This window comes from Arvicanthis niloticus, chromosome 6, assembly GCF_011762505.2.
Source record: "Arvicanthis niloticus isolate mArvNil1 chromosome 6, mArvNil1.pat.X, whole genome shotgun sequence".
NCBI classification, from domain to species: Eukaryota; Metazoa; Chordata; class Mammalia; order Rodentia; family Muridae; genus Arvicanthis; species Arvicanthis niloticus.
This window is the reverse complement of record NC_047663.1, coordinates 27,354,870-27,371,370: the sequence shown is the minus strand read 5'-3', so window position 1 is coordinate 27,371,370 and position 16,501 is coordinate 27,354,870. Positions and strand designations below refer to the sequence as shown.

General features: G+C 52.0%; 1 protein-coding gene across 3 annotated transcripts; it reads right to left on the bottom strand.

Annotated features, from left to right (window-relative positions):
- Positions 1–122: 122 nt before the first annotated feature.
- Pdk2 (pyruvate dehydrogenase kinase 2) lies at positions 123–14,793 on the bottom strand. 3 transcript variants are annotated; one of them, XM_034505613.2, is made up of 11 exons: positions 14,488–14,793; positions 12,714–12,855; positions 5,905–5,976; positions 5,290–5,474; positions 3,671–3,760; positions 3,388–3,465; positions 2,680–2,756; positions 2,484–2,582; positions 2,255–2,362; positions 1,667–1,780; positions 123–1,156 (listed from the first exon to the last, which is right to left on the bottom strand). In XM_034505613.2, exons 1-11 carry the CDS (start codon positions 14,603–14,605, stop codon positions 1,016–1,018), a joined length of 1,224 nt encoding a protein of 407 aa, XP_034361504.1. In that variant the 5' UTR covers positions 14,606–14,793; the 3' UTR covers positions 123–1,015. The 3 variants fall into 3 exon arrangements, with proteins under 3 accessions (XP_034361504.1, XP_076792059.1, XP_076792060.1); XM_076935944.1 differs by having other exon boundaries at positions 14,471–14,755; XM_076935945.1 differs by having other exon boundaries at positions 12,714–12,812; positions 14,488–14,709.
- Positions 14,794–16,501: the final 1,708 nt, after the last annotated feature.

Genomic DNA, 16,501 nt, shown 5'->3' with positions numbered 1-16,501 from the left:
CCTGGTGGCATGCTCAGTTTGCCAGCTAGGTCAGGTCCTGAGTAGTTATCCCTAGAGGACCAATCTTCACAGGTGCTGCTTGTATGGACTCACCCTCCCCCAGCAAGGAAGCCAGGCACCAGTCACTTTTCATCTATTTACTGTGGATGTCACTGTCACCATCCCAGCCACTGGGAGGGGGCACACGGCTTTAACCCCTGTGTGCGGAGGGGAAGGGCGAGGCTTCTGAGATTACAAAACTGGCTATGTACATAGGATGGGATGAGTCACCTGTGCACACATAGTGGGCACAGGGGCCGGTTGGGGTCTGAAGCTCAGGCAGGGTAGGGTGGGCATAGACTGGGTGGGGGAGGTATGCATGTGAGGACATGCTGGGCAAGGATTTAAGAAGCAGCTAAACATAAACAATTGCTAAGATCACCTTGGGGCAAGTTACTCCTAGGCCTTCTTGGTGGACCCTGGGAAAGGACCGCTACCCACTCTCAAGTTCCCAGTTGCAATTTTAGTGTCCAGAGTAGAGACAGAGAAAGGCTGCAGAATCAGAGTCAAGGGTGGACCCCATCTCCCCCAGTCTCTCTCCAGACTTGAGGGCACTCTATCCTTCTTAATATTGACAAAGAACCCAGCTCAATGTGCCTGTACAGGGAAGCGGGCAGCCACTTGGAAGGCCGGGACTATGCAGGCTGTGAGGGGGACCCAGGGTTTCTGGTAGAAAATGAACAGTTCTGGTCTTGGGAGAAGTGTCTCTGGGTACCCGATCAGGTAGAGCCATCCCCAACCCTTAAGCATCACCATGGAGACCAGGCTCCAGGGAACCCCCCAGGATTCTCCATAGAGACATATTGGCACTTAGGGACCACCACAGTTGGGCCACTGAGATTTCTACAAAGACAGATCTGGCCATCAGGGAGACCCAGTTTCACCCCTGTACCCTAGGGGATAGATAGGGAAGATCCCTGTGGTGGCTGGATTCAGAGGTGGCAGCATCCTCCCAGGTGCCAGGGAGAGAAGGCCCCTAGCTGACCCGATATGTCGATGTGTTCTTGGGCTCTGTGCTGGGCACACACCAGTCACCGGCCTCCTGGATGGTCTGGTAGTGACGCCAGGCAGACTTGTTGTAGACAGGCAGGCGTTCCACTGAGTCCGTGGACAGGGCCTAGGGAGTATTGCCATCAGCCTCCTGCTTGCCCATGCCCCAGCTTACTGCCCTTTCCTACCCAGTCTCCATCCCTGGAGTCCTAACCCAGGTCTAAGTCAGCCCCATAACCAGACATTAGCTGAAACACTACCCCAGGCCTGGTAAAGACCCTAAAAGGTTCTGAGCCTCCTGTGTCTTGCCCTGGCCCATTCCATGAAGCTGTCCCCTCAAAGGTCAGGAGGGGGAAAGGATGAAGAGGGAGGAGGCTGGGCTGTGTGATCCCTGTTAACCCCCAAGGTACATTCCTATCAACTGAAGTTCAAGACCTGTAAGGTCCCCTTCCTTCCAACCTAAGGTTCCTCAGAAGAGGGGCCTTACTTACAGACCTTGGACCCCCTAAAGTTGCCTATCACGTTAGTTTAAAGTTACAGCACTTGAGCCAAGGCTCAGCTCTGAGTCTGGAGCCAGGAAGGACGAGGGATGGGTAGAAACCTGCTAGCAGCAAGCTTGCCCCAGGCGGGGCCTCACCTTCAGATAGATGACAGCATCTGTTCCAAAGCCCTCCATAGAGAAGAGCTGCAAGTCCCCCTGGAAGTACTTGGCGTAGAGGCGGGAAATGGGGAGTCCATACCCAAAGCCAGCCTACAGAGGAGCCACAGGTCATAAAAGTGAGTCAGAGATGCTGGACTAGGGACAGGCAGGAGTGCTGGAGCAGGGGTAGAGAAGGGGCATTTCTGAAGCAGATGGGAGTGGGTGGTAGGCAGGGGAACTGCAGGAGAAGCAAAGAGAGATGCTGGACAGGAGAGTTCTACCAAGAGGCCTGGGTGGTTAAAAGCTCCTTAGAATCTATTCCCTCAGCCCAAGACTGCCTGTTCCACAGGAGCAGGGACAGAGGTGACAGCAATTAGCAATTCTGTAGAGAAAGAAAAGAGAGAAGACTGAAGAGAAGTGACAGCTAAGCAGATGGGTGGATGACCAGCAGGCAGGGGACGAGATGGGAGGCCCTGGAGTCACAACAGGAGTCTGTCGTCACACAGCCATGGGGGGGAGGGAGGAGAGGTGGAGTGTGGCTGGGAGTTTAAGAAGCAGGAGCCAGGGGACTGGTACCCCTCTCACCAGCGGGGTACCCCCAGTGCCAGGCTGGGGTGTGGGGGCTGTAGAGTACATGTAGCTGAAGAGCCTCTCGATCTTCCTCAAGGGGACACCCCCACCTCGGTCACTCATCTGGGAGACAAGGGGCACGTGAGACACCCTCCAAGGTTATCTGCTCCACCCCTCGCTCTACCCACCCACCCCACCCCACCCCACTCCATAACCTCCCATGGCCCAGTCAAGGGTCACATACTTTGATGGACAGATCTTCTTCACCCAGGGCCACCATAATCTTGATGGGGGGGAGAGTGAGGCTGGACTCGTGGCTTTCTACTGTGGCCCGCATGGCATTCTGGGAAGGGAAGGAAGGATGTCCCAAAGGTGCTGCTGAAGCTGAGGGCCAAGGGCAGCCCCCGCCCAGCCTCCCCTGAGAAGGGTGGCCTTCTTACCTTGAAGAGTTCAAAGAGCATGTGGTAGAGGTGGGAGGGGACGTAGACCATGTGAATAGGCTGGGTGGCATTGGCGGCTGTGGGAATCCAGACCAGGGGCAGGAGTCACATGGCAAGGCCACCTTCCACAATCTCATCTACAGTGCGACCCCATGGCTCTTATTCCTTCAAAGCAGACCTGCTTCCCTGTCTCCACAGCTGCACCTAGCCTAGGCGACTGAATGGCTGTGCCCTTTCCAAGCTGCCAGAGGCCCTTGAAAGGCCCAAGTTCAACCCTGCTTCTTCCCTCCAGCTGCATGGGAGGCCTGGGAGTGGGTGCCGGCTCTGACCACCCAGAAGCATCTCTGGATGACGCTGCTGGCTCTTGGGTTGGGGAGGTAATCCCACCACACATCACTCTCCACAATCCCGGCCCTGTCACCCCACATCCTGTCCCTCCTGTCACTCATCAAGTTTTCAAATTACCTGGTGTATCTGCATGTTCAGTGGTCACCTATCACAGGTCCCAACCCAACCTCCCTAGCACAAGAACGTATGCTCTGCGAGGACAGGGCCCTTGCCTGTCTTCTCCACGTGATGCATGTGCCAACAAATTTATAACACAGAGAGCTCCTCTCTAGGGGAGTCTGACCCCCAGCTCCCCTACTCTGGCCGGCATGCAGGCACACATGCACGCACATGCATGCACACACACACTCATTTGCTTACCATTGACTTCCTGGATCTCCAGGTCAGGGGAAGCCATGTAATACTTGTCACACAGGAGCTTAGCCATGTCATAGGCATCTGAGAGGAGACAGGACCACTCAGGTTATGGGTGGCTGACCGACCCAGCAGCAGTCCCTTTGGCAATGACATTGGGTATCACCAACATGAAACCCATGGGGACACGGCCCCCCACCCACTGGGAATGGATCACCCTCTGACCTGGTTATCTAGGAGGGGTCCCTGGAGCTCCTTTATGGGCCGGGCCTATGGTGGGGGGGCTCACCTTTCACCACATCAGACACGCTGCAGTTGGGATCGATGCTGCCGATGTGCTTGGGGTGGGCTGGGTTGGTGCTGCCATCAAAGATGAGGGCTGTGGGCAGAGGGCAGGGCGCTGCTGGCTGCTTCACAGGAGCTAGTCCTCACTCTTCCTAAACATCCCACCCTTCACCTCATCCGTAGGCCTCTGTATGTTCCATGCCAACCATGCCCCCCAAGTCTTGTTTCCCCCTAGTTCAGGCCTTCAGAGCCTCTGCACCCGACAGCAGTCCTTCCACAGGCCTCTGCACATCACACCCTGTTAAGCGTATGTATATGCATGTATATATGTATGTGTGTATGTATGTGTGTATGCATGTATACATGTGTGTATGCATGTATACATACATGTGTTTATGAATATATGTGTGTATATATGTATATATGTGTATGTACTTATGTGTGTATGTATGTATATGTGTATATGTATATATGTATGTATAAATGTATGTGTATATGTGTGTATGTATATATATGCATGTATGTATACATGTGTATGTATATGTATGTGCATGCATGTATATGTGTATACATGTGTGTATGTATATATGTATGTATCTATGCATATGTATGTGTGTATATATGTATTTATATATGCATATGTATGTGTGTATGTGTGTATGTATGTATATATGTATGTATATATGCGTATGTATATGTGTGTGTGTGTGTGTATGTATGTATTTTCATGATGGGGTTTCTCTGTATATCAGTCCTGGCTGTGCTGGAACTCTGTGGACTAGGCTGGCCTTGAACTTACAGAGATCCAATTTCTTCTCCCTCCCAAGTACTGGGATGTAAGGCGTGGATTACCAAGCCCAGCTTTAAACGTATGCTTTGCTTTCATATCTTCACACAATACTGTAAGATAGCTTCCACCAGCTTGCTTTTCTTTGAACATAAAGAACTCACTTAATTTATGATGGCTCTGCTTTGTCAACCAGCATAGGAAGCTGAACAGGAAAGGGTAAACCATAAACTGTTTCTTAATACAATGGAGTTTTTAATGTATTGGGTGTGGGTGGGTGGGTGGGTGGGGGATAGCATTTATAAATGGCTGACAAGATGGCTCAATGGGTAAAGGTGCTTGCAGCCAAGCCTGACAACCTGAGTTTAATTCCTGATGATGGAAGGAGAGAGTGAAATACAGGATGTTCTCTGACTACCACATGTACATAAATAAATAAATAAATACATACATACATACATACATACAATAATAAAGCTGTTTTCAGAACACATAGCATGTTTTACACTTACAAATATTTACAACAATATATTTCAATTCAGTGTTGCACTTTTACTTTACTTTGAGAGCCAATTACTTTTTAAAATTTTTATTTACTTATTTTTTTGAGGTTGGCCTCAAATATATGATCCTCCTGCCTCAGCTTCCCAAGTGCAAGGATTCTAGGTACATGCTACCACATCTGACTTAAGCCACATTCTTCAGGTCCCGACTGCCACTCGGGCCTCTGGGCACAGTGGCTGAAGTGGGGACCCCTGCTTTCTTGTCAGGAGGCGGTGCCCTTCTTGGCACGCCCTGCCCAGCCCCTTGCCCTCTCTGAAGCAGCCAGAACTCACTGTGCTGGTTGATGAGCATACGGATGGAGATGCGGCTGAGGTAGAAGCGGTCCAGGAAGTACTGGATGTTCTGGTTGGAGACGGGGTCATCGCCATAGGTGTCCTTGTACTCCAGCACTCCCTGTGCCATGGTGGGCACCACGTCGTTGTGCCGGTTCCGGATGGTGACCAGGGCATCTGTGAACCTTCAGAGAAGGCAGACATTTGCCTCTAGCCAGTCTCAGGCTCGGGGACACCCCGGCTCTCAATGGCCTATCCGTTCCTTCATTTTCCCTTCCCAGCCCTACAGACACATGGTGCTCACCCACCTGAAGCCCACCCTACTCTCCCAGCTGTCCATCCATCTTCCTGTTTACAGCTAAAGCTCTCAGGTCCTTTGATGGTTTGTTCCTGAGGGCAGGGTTCCCCTACATCCTCTTGGCATACTGATAATTAGCGTCTTTATCTCTCCCAGCAGACCTGGATTCCCAGAAGTAGCCTGTCCCCCACTTTCTTGGCATACCCCTGAAGGCAGGGCTTTTCCCTGCACCCAGCTGGCATTCTGTCCTTGGGGCCCGAACCAAGATGTCCTTGCCTGCACTTGCTTTCTTGTCCCTAAAGAGGGTGCTCACTCACTGGCTTAGGGTCCGGTGGTCCTCAGGATCCTTGTCCAGGAATTCCATGATGTCCAGCAGACTCTGGACATACCTGTGTGAAATCGGAGAGGTTTGTGAGCTCAGCTGAGACTACGCGATGCTCCCTCTCAGCCCCTCAGATGCTATAGTAGGTAGCACACAGAGCTGAACTGGCTGACAATCAACGCCCCATTTCATCTGCTCTGGGTCTCCCTGATAACCTAGTAAGTTATACAAGGAAACCTTGAATTTGCTAGTTCCCTTAACAGTACATGTCTTTGCTTCAGAACCCTATTAACAGCAACTTTAGGAGGGACCAGAAATCACCCCCTCCTACAGGCTGGAGAGAACAGGGATCTGAGGCCCAACTGTCCTAAAGGCCACAGTAACTAACAGAGGGCTCAGACATCTACCTGCTTTTCTGAGCCCCTTTACTGACAAAGATCCTGATATCTCCCATAGGGGGGCTTCTAGTGGATAATGGGTGGCACCAGCAGGCTAGCTGCTGGCACAGGACCTCTCCCAGAGTGATCTGGAACCTGCCTAGGGAACCCCAGTTCCCTAGATGTGGCTAGCTCTGTCCTCAGGTAGGACCAGGAAGGCTCATTCTGCCCTGCAAAGCTAATGAGCAGGGTGGGTATGGGTGAGCCCTGCTGTCTAGTCCACCTCTAGGCCTGGTGGGAGGGGCAGGTCTCCTCTCCAATTAGGAAAGGTTAATGAATAAAGAACATGGGGCTTGTGCATTGAGCTTCTGCATGTGAGGTAGGTCTGCCTGAGGCAGTAGACGGTGCCAATCTGGTGTCATTGTCTCCTTGCCTGACTGAGCCAAGACCTTAGCTTTCCCTACAGACATGCCCAGCCTGTATCTTGTTCTGGGATTATTAAAGTACCAGCCTCCCTCTGTTCCCTAGGGCAGAAACACTTCTGGCCTGAGGACTGTAAGGGCTAACTGGAGTCCTGTCATGGAGAGCTCCTGAGGCCCAGCGATGTCTCTAGCAGAGATACTAGGTTAGGACCTATTCCAAGGAGCCTTCTTTCTGGGTGGGAGTACAGCAAAGCCCTGTGGATCTCCAGAACTCCTGCCACCGACAGGGCTGTCACTGCTCTGGATCTCACCACAGCCTCCCCTTCCGTGTAGAAAGCCTTTCTCTTTGCACTTCACAACTGCTCTTTGCTGGTTCTGCTGGGTTCCAGTGTGGCCCTGGGTTAGCTATAGGAGCTTCTCAGGGCTTGTTTTCTCACTAGGAAAGGTGGGAGTTGTTATCCTGACCTCTCACTGCACAGTGAACACTCTGAGCCTGGTCACTCAAAACCTGTCTCCAGCTGAGCACACCCACTTAGCTCCACTACTGCCTTGCTTTACGCCAGTCCACACCGGGAGCAGGAACAGGCTTGGTCTGGGGCTCCGTCCTGTTCTTCCCAGCCAGAACCTAACACAATATCTACAGTTGTTGCTCTTCTTGCTGAGTAGCTGTGGGTAGGATTAATGAAGAGACTAGCTTCCTGACAGACTGCCTTCATCCCTGCCCAGATATCTGCATCAGGACATCTCTTAGTCTCCTTAGAGAGGCAAGACAGCTGACATTCACTGAGCTCCTTCTAAGGCCTGATCACTGCTGCCTACCTGGGCTCAGAGGCCCACACAGGGCCTTAAATCACTAATAGGCCAGGGGGCTTTGAGGGAGAGGGGACTTGGGAGAGAAGCTACAAGTGTGAATGTCAGGGGAGGCACAGGGGAAAGGAGGGTGGGCCACGTGACCCCTCTCAAGATTCATGGCGGTAGTGGGGGGGGGCAGATGGGTCAGAAGCAGGAGGCTCTATACTTGCCCAGAGGTGGTGGGTATGGGTGAGCCTCTGGGCCTGGTGGGAGAGGCAGGTCTCCTCTTCAACTAGGAAAGGTTCTCAGAATTAGGAGGCTCCATGCATGCCCAGAGGAAGCAGGGTTCCAGGTTCTAAGCCCCGGCAGGGCTGTACAGTGAACTTTCAGGAGAAATAGATGGTTACATGGCCACTGACATGGAACAAGGGACACCCGTATACACTGACAAAAGTAGTACTGTCAGGGTTGCTGTGGGGACACTGGAGACTTACATCCCTGCCTGCCCCTCAAGGGGCCATTTTCCATAGGGAAGTCATGCTGGGTGTGTTCCTGGTTCTCCAGGGAAGAACATAGAAGGTTCTTGCTCAGGAGCTCTAGCCCTGCGGTGCCCATGGGCCTGGCCTTCCATGTCACCCTGAGATACAGCTGGATCCTCCAGAGAGAGACACTGGAGTGGTGTTATGTTGGCTCTTAGATAGCCCCTCTCCAGAGCCAGGGAAAGGGTCAGGCTAAGGGCACGGTATGTGTCCAGGTTGAGAGGGGGAGGCCTAGGATCTAACCTACTCCCCTCCTCCTTGGTAAAATCTAGTGTTTCCAACGCCCCAAGATTACAGAGACACACACCCACTGCCTAGCCAATACCCTCCAGGAAGTGGAGTGCAGGCCTGAGGGGAGAGGCAGGCAGAACTAGGAGAGGGAGGAGGGCACTCACCACCTGCAAGCATTGTGTGGGAGTGGAGAGACGGCTGAGCCCCGAGAGTAAGTGTGTAAATGTAGAGTGTGCGCCTGTGGGTGTGTACCAGCACCAACAGCTGCTGCGGACAATGGTGTGAACCAGACGGCAGTCACAGAAGGAGGGTGGCTACTCGCATGATGGGAGAGGGCAGACATATCTCACATCTGGAGTCACTCTGTGAATGGGCAGCGGGCTTGGGTTTGGACACTGGCTGTTCACTGAAGGTCACTGGGATTGCGCCAGCCTAACTGCCAAACGAGGCTCACAGCCAGAAGCTCAGGGTTGGGTAGGGCTTAGCTTTAAAATCGCCTTGGGGACCACTCCCTGTGAGACTACCGGGCCAGGTGTGCTGGTGGACAGAGGGACAGGCTAGTTTAACGCACCCCTTGTCTGTGGACCTTCTGCCTCACATTCTGCTCAAGACAAGGGCTAGCTGGCTTTTGTGGGGTGGGAGTGGGACTCTTCATAGGCAGGTCTTGGGGTCCACATATCTTGTGGACAAGCCCGGGAGAAGGATGTCCACCGTTGCACACATACATACATACCCACTAAATCATCTGCTCCCACACACCCCTTACAACTCTACAAAACCCAGTGACAGCAGTGGCTCACTGGCTGTGTTTTAGGGAGACACCCCCCCCCCACCTGCCCATGCCTCTTCAGGTGGTCTACCTCCTGACTTCCTCCTGAGAGGGTCCACTGGATAACCCTGTGCACCCTGGCAGGAGTAGGAGACATTCCATTCTGTAAGCGTGCCTACTTACCCACAGGCTTGCGTGGGAACGTGGAAATCATTGCCCTGCAGTATGACTCATACAAAACCTTCCTCCTGTCCCTCAAATGCAGCCTCCAGAACCCGTGGCCTGGACCTGAATCTCAGATCCACCAGGACCCTCTAACCAACCTTAGCCAAGACACCCCACTTCCTGAGCCTCCGTCTCTCCTCTGGAGATAAGGAGGAGACTCACTTGGAAGGAAGTCATTACAGATTACAGGACCATCTGAGTTAGCAAACAGAGCGGCCCCTGACACTCCACAAGCCCTCGGGTGTGTTAGTCTTTGGTGGTGGTGGGGTGTTTACCCTGTTTTCTCATTGCTGTATTGCCTCTGAAACCTCTGACGTAATTGTGTCACCTTTGACCTGCAAGTATGGCTGCCCAAAAGCATGGGACTATGGCTGGAACCGCTCTTGACATGTGTACTGGCTAGTTTTGTCAGCTTGACACAAATGAGGGTCATCAAAGAGGAGGGAGCCTCAAGTGAGAAAATGCCCCCGGAGCACAGGGCTGTAGGGAAGTGTGTGGAACATTTTCTTAACTAGTGGTTGATGCAGGAGAGCTTAGCCCATTTGGGTGGAGCCAGCTTGGGCTAGTGGTCCTGGGTCCTATAAGAAAGCAAGCTGAGCATGCCACAGGAAGCAATCCATTACTGACTTCCTTCAGTGACAGACTATGATGTGGAAGTATACACTGAACAAACCCTTTCCTCTTCGTGCTTTTGGTCATGGCCGCAGCAACCGTTACCCTAACAGAGACAATGTGTTTCACACTCAGTAATACAGGACCCTGAGAAACAAATGAGTGACACTCTACAGGCCAGGAAGCTGAGCCCAGGAAAGGCCTATTGCTGTGTGGGGGTTCCTATCAAGACCCTATGTCACATATGTCACACATGCCAAGTCTAGGGGCAGCCCCACCTTCCAGTAACCTCCCAAATATGGCCCCATTACTCCATGTCTGAGCACCTAAGAGTTGATCCAGTTTATTTTGAACTGGGAAGTCATCATTTCTAACGCCAGCCCAGGTCTTTAATGCTCCATTAACTATGACTGTGTATTAACTACTGTGGGCCAACAACTCCCTCCCTCTGCATACCCCTCACCCACACCCCCAAGGGGAGGTTCTGCTCTCTACTCATCAGACTCAGGCTAGTGGCCCTCTTCCCAGGCTCCCTGTGGAGTCAAGCGGTCCTCTCATGAAGGCCCTAACCACTTCTACTGCCCCGCCATCCCAAACGCCTTGACTTTATCCTAGAAGACAACTGTACTCTCTCATATAGAGCAAGTCTTTCCTGCTCGGCCATTTTCGCTTCTCTTGCTGTGGCTGAGGCCCACTGGCTCTGCAGACCCCCTCAGCGGTTCTCTTTAGTGTATCAGGATGACTGACCACCCCCTTGGCATGCTCTCCCGCACACTGAATCATGCGTTGGAGAACTGTTTGCTCTGACTCCACCCCTCCCTGCTGTGCCCTGGCATTCCTTCCAAGCTTTGAGGGGAGAACAAGTCAAGCTATGCCTCCCTGCACAGAAGGGGAGTCCAGCAACCCCCCCCTCCTCTGGCCCTCCATTTGTCGACCTTCCTGGCTGCCTCAGAACAGTTTCTTGGGAGGGGTCTGAGAAATCTTGTCATGAAGTCAGGGACCAGCTGGTGAGTCAGCCAAACCAGTCAGCCGGACAGACTGGAGGAGGGCTGCGAGAACAGATGGTACCTTCTGTTTCCTCCCCACAGCCCTGCCACCCTGTGGGAAGACACGCAGGGTGGCTCAGAGGTCTTGGACGTCCTAGTGCAGGGCTCAGTGACAGGTAACTTAGTTGGGCCACCTGAAATGCAAACCCTGCCCTCCACCCACCCCTCACCTTCTGGGGTCTACTCACAGCCCCTCCTTTCTAGCTTTGAGTAGCCAAGCCCTTCCCTGTATTCTTTTCCATTTTTCCATGTGTTTTGTCTTCAAACACAATTCACTATGTTGCCTAGGCTGGTCTTGAACCCCTGCTTATTACCCTCCGGCTTCAACCTCCTAACCACTAAGAAGACAGGAACGGCCTCCACCCTGCTCAGTTTTCTTCATGATGTCAGTCAGCATGCATGACATACCCCACGAGGTCCCTGGCCTGGTGTACAACCCTATCCCTTACTGGAGCCTGTCTCTCTAGAATCGACCAGGGAGAGACATATCCATGCACAGACACAATGCTAGAAGGACATGCAAAAACCACAGGATACCCTAGCAGGGGCTGGTATGAAGGAGAGAAACAGTAGACATGTTCTATCTACACTTTTGTAGTTTTCAAGTGTCAAAATGAACACGTTTCGCTTCTGTAAGTGGGAGACATCATAATCAACGTCATTTCATTAAAAAAAAAAAAAAATCAAACCTTCCCTGATCATGACTCCTCCACGTGTTTGCATTGCTTTTTTTTTTTTTTTTTTTTTTGCCTGTCTTGGCAGTTTCCCAGGAATGCCTTGGGCTTCTGTAGGAAGCTACTGTGGTCTTTGTGTGTGTTTGTGTGTGTGATATTGAGACTTAAACACAGAGCTTCATCTATACCAGGCAACTGCTTCACCACTGAGCTACAGTCAACCCTTTGTTTATTTTGAGACAGGGTCTAAGTTCCCCCAGGCTGGCCTTACAAGCATGATTGTCCAACCTCAGCCTCTAAGCCTGCACCACCAGTATGGCCTGATCTATTGTTTCAGCTGCTGAGGGACAGCCCAGGGCAAAGACAGCTTTTATCATTGAGCTGCACTGTCAGCTACTGCCACCTGCTTAGACACAGGACAGTGTCTAAGCCCACAGGTATGACACAAGCTCCCAAGCCTCAGGAAATCCTCAGTCATTCCACGTTGCAAATCCTGATGATTAGATTGCTGCCCAGTTGTTACAAAAGTCTACCTGATGATCAGCCAGGGACAGGCCCAGTGACAGACACGCCTTTGTTTATGTTTCTTGTGAGGCTATCTATCAGCTAGTGGCCTCCAGTTATCCAGCTCTGTGCCTACGGGCTACCTGTAATAGACTTTTGATCCTTGCCCTCTGAACTCTTTGGAAAGGGACTGTACTGTCTGTGTTTAACTGAGTGTTTCGTCAACATCCAAGACAGTTAGATTTGCCACTTGGATAACTGACACTTCACCTTTTTTTTTTTTTTTTTTCTTGTTTTCCCAAGTTACTTTGGCACACAGGAGCTTGGGCTCCAGGAGCAGGCCATGGATTCCTGCTGATGTTAGCATGACTTCTGCTCTTGACTATGAAAGCTGCGCTTTCTTGGATGGACCCTAAGTTTCTAGAGAAAGTAGGATGGTGAGACACAGACTGAACTTGACCTTTGTCCCTGCTCAGGCTGAGGATTTCCATGTGATCCTAGCTAACTCTCCAGCTATTTGGATCCCCTGTGCCTTGCCTCTGTCCTCACTTCTGACACAAGAACTGAGGAACACGGTGAGGATGGAGGGGTGGCAGGATGTCAGGGGCCTCACCAGCTCTGCACCAGCTGCACAGAGGGGGTGCTCAGCACTCGGTCGGGAAGCAGGTTGATCTCTTTCATGATGTTGGCCAGGCGCACGGGCAGCTCCTGCCTGAGGAAAGTGAATGAAGTTTTCTCGCAGGCATTGCTGGATCCTGAGGGTGACAGAGGGGTCGATCAATAGCTGCAGACCACGGAAACAGTCACGCGTTTAGAGACTGGGCAGGCTGAAATGACCACGTGACCCATCTGTGGCACACAGCAAGCTAACCCTCCGAGCCTTACAGTGCTTGAGCCTTCCCCAGACATCCTACCACCCGGATGACACTTCAGGAACAGAATGTATCACCCACTGACCCTCAGTTAAAATTCTGTTTGTTCTTAACCAGGGAAACAAGACATTCCTGGGGCTCACTCAGAACTGTTCTGGCCTAACTCACCTTACTTTCCATCCCTCTAGGTAGGCACTCATCCCAGGGGACTAGCCCAGGGCGCAGAGGTACCTAAGAAATCCTTCCCTCCTTGGGGTGCTAGGACTAGATTCTCAGGACTGTAGGAACTCGGCATTATCCTTGAGGCAGGCTGAGGAAACAGATGAATGCCAATGTAGAATTGGCCATGTTAATGACCATCTGTGAGGCAAATGGGAACCTTGGTCCAGGGTCAAGATTATTAGGCAGTAGAAGAATGAGCAGTGTCAGCCTAGAGACAGGGAGATGTAGGATCAAAACCAGGCATTGCTTCTGTAACCTAGTATATCATCATCAGTTTTCCCCATATAGGTGGACCAGACTACTGCAAGTCCCTTCTAGCTGTGGCACTTTGCTGGGACTTGGTTGGAGTGGGCCCTGGAGGATTTCCTGTACCAGCAAAGCTCACAACTCCAACTGAACAGGGAGTAACAAAGGCACATCCTGGAAAACAGGTGCCCAAGTCTTGTCTGCCATCTCCCTGTCCCCATGCCTGTGACACAGCCAACTCTTGAAAGACCTGGGCCAACTCCTGATCACCAGCTGGCACCACGGGAATGCCATGTAAACAGACAGGGCCACACAATGTCCCCATCCACCACTTGGCACAGCTTTCTCCTGCCCCCAAAGCCACCTCAACCCTCAGAACACTGAGTGGGTGATCATCAGAAACCCAGGGATAGCCATGGGAGGGTGCAAGCCACCTGACTACCTCATGGTAAGTTGGGCTCTGCTCAGCTAGGAAATGCTGCCAGGCCAGAACCAATTTGATCTTCAAGTGTCCTTGCCCAGTGGGCAGCTGCAGTGAGTGGAAGCTCACCAGTCAGGGGAGCTCCTCTTGTTAGCACCTCCTACTCAAGGGGCCCCCTTCCCACCTGCCCCAGGATTTCTCCCTTGCTCTGTTTAGAAGTACCCCCACCCTTCGTGCACAGCACAGGTCTTCCAGATGGCTGAATCTCCTTAGCACCCCCAGCAGCATGGTCCCTGTTTACTCCTGGCCGCCCACTCTCAGCGTCCGGGATCCCCCACTAACCCTATCAGGTCTGGATGGGGTCCTATACCCTCACTGCCTCTTCCTCTCCACAGTCCCTCGCAACGCTTCCTCCGCGCCCCCATTCTGAGTTAACTGTGAAGAGGGAACTCTTAACTCTTTGTGGGCAGCCAGGCTGGCCTCGCCGTTTACCCATTCCTGTCCACACTCTTCCAAGCCAACTCTCCTGTCACCGAGGACCTCTTCCTCGGACGTTAACCTCTCATTGCCAGGGTCTCCTTCCCCGCGCCCACCGCCCCCGGTGCCCACCTACGCCGACTCCGTACCGAAGTCTAGAAACTGCTTCATGGACAGCGGGGACGGGGAGAACTTGCTGAAGTGCTCGATGTACTTGGGCGCCCCTGCCAGGGACGCATTCTTCAACAGCGCCCGGACCCAGCGCATGGCGACGGCGCCTGCGGCTCGGGCTTAGCTCCCGCTGCTGTCCCGGGGCTGGAGGTGCTGGCACCAGCCCTCCGCTCGGCCCAGCTCAGCCCAGAGACCAGCTCCGGCCGCCTCCTCCCTACCCTTGCCCTGGCGGTGCCTCCAACGCCCTAGCCAATCGGCTTGTCCCGGCGCCCCGACGTCGCCAATGGTCGCGCACAAACAACTCTAGAAGAACCAATAGCCTTGCGCTTCGACACGTGGCTCTCCTCGGGGCCCACCCCCTTAACCGTGAAGGTGCTGGAGACGGCCTGTTGTTTTCCTGGGCTGTGCTCAAGTCCCGCCTCCGGTCGCCAACTACCTTAGACTTCTTAGGGGCGAGCCCTAGGTTAACCCCTTGTTTTCCAGAGTCCCGGTAAGCTTAGTTCGTTTGACCTTCTACTTTTCCCTGGCTCATCCCCCTGTCTCCTTCTTTAACCCTCCATTCCCTGCCTTGTCCCTTTCCTAAAGGCACCTGTTTGACCTGACAACCTGCTTACCTGTTCTGCCATAGGGGCTCATAATGGTTTCTCACTCCTATGATGGACCCTGAATGAACACTTGCAAAATCCCGAACCAGGCTGCACGCTTATACTAACTAAGCTATCCTATATGCGTGCAACCCGCTGACTTCCATAAATATCCAAGAGGCCCAGGAAAAGGTGCCGCTTTCGCTTCCTTTCTTTTCTTTTCTTTTCTTTCTTTCTTTCTTTCTTTCTTTTTTTTTTTTCTCGTGAAAAACATCCAAAATTAGGGTAGGAGTGTAGCTCAGAGGGCATGGCATTTGTTCAGCATGCATGAAGCCCTGTATTGATCTCTGGCACTTGGAAAAACAACAACACAAACAGTCGGAGCCAAACCCCTCAGGACTGACAGAGGCGAGGCGGGGGCAGGAGCAACCGTCAGTGCTAATTTTAGGAAGTTCCATTTGATTATTACCTATCGCGTTTAACTGAGCATAAAATCTTGCGTGTCTTGCACGACCACCTGAGAAAGCAACCTTCTGTGCACCTAACCTGAGTCGGCAACTGTCTGTGCCGCTGGCTTCCTCATTGCAAGTCCCCGGGAGCTAAGGCATTTTATGGGCTTGGGAGCCCAGCCCAATCTGCCTAGCAGTTCCCTGCCTCTTTCCTGTGAAATGTCATGCGCCCTCTTTTGGTAAAACTTGGTATGTTCCCTACTCTCTGGGCCTTCATGGGTTTCTTAGTTCTTTACTATTGGTTATTCAGTGGTTTACCCGCCTTTACAACAAACACCCCTGCGAAGCACAGGCAGGATCAAGGCTTGACCTTTAGTAGGGCCTGGTGCTGCTCTTGGAGGCTGAGGCAGGAAGGGTTCTGTTCAAGGCCCACCTGAGGTACTGTGAGTTCAAGTACAGCCTGGGTAATTTAATAAGATCTTTTCTCATAAAGGGAGAGGAGGTTGGGTTAAACTGGTAGTATCAAAGTGGTAGAGTGTTTTCCTAGAATGTGCAAGACTATGGGTTTTTATCCCCAATCTCTCTTCTCTCTCTCTCTCTCTCTCTCTCTCTCTCTCTCTCTCTCTCTCTCACACACACACACACACACACACACACACACACACAGAGTAAGTTATAACAGAATATATATAGCCAACACAAAACAAGAATTCACCATGGAGAACATAATGTACCAGGCACTGTTTGCCTGGATTTTTATATCATTTTCTCCATTTCATAGACAGGAAAACAGAATCGGCAAGCATTCTCAAGCATTCTCAACTACAAATCTGACCTTGTTGGTTCCCTACTCAGAGCCTTTTCACTTAAAAAAAAAAAAATATCAGTGTATACCTTTAATCCCAGGCAGAGGCAGGATGATCTCAGAGTTCGAGGCCAGCCTGGTCTACAGAGTGAGT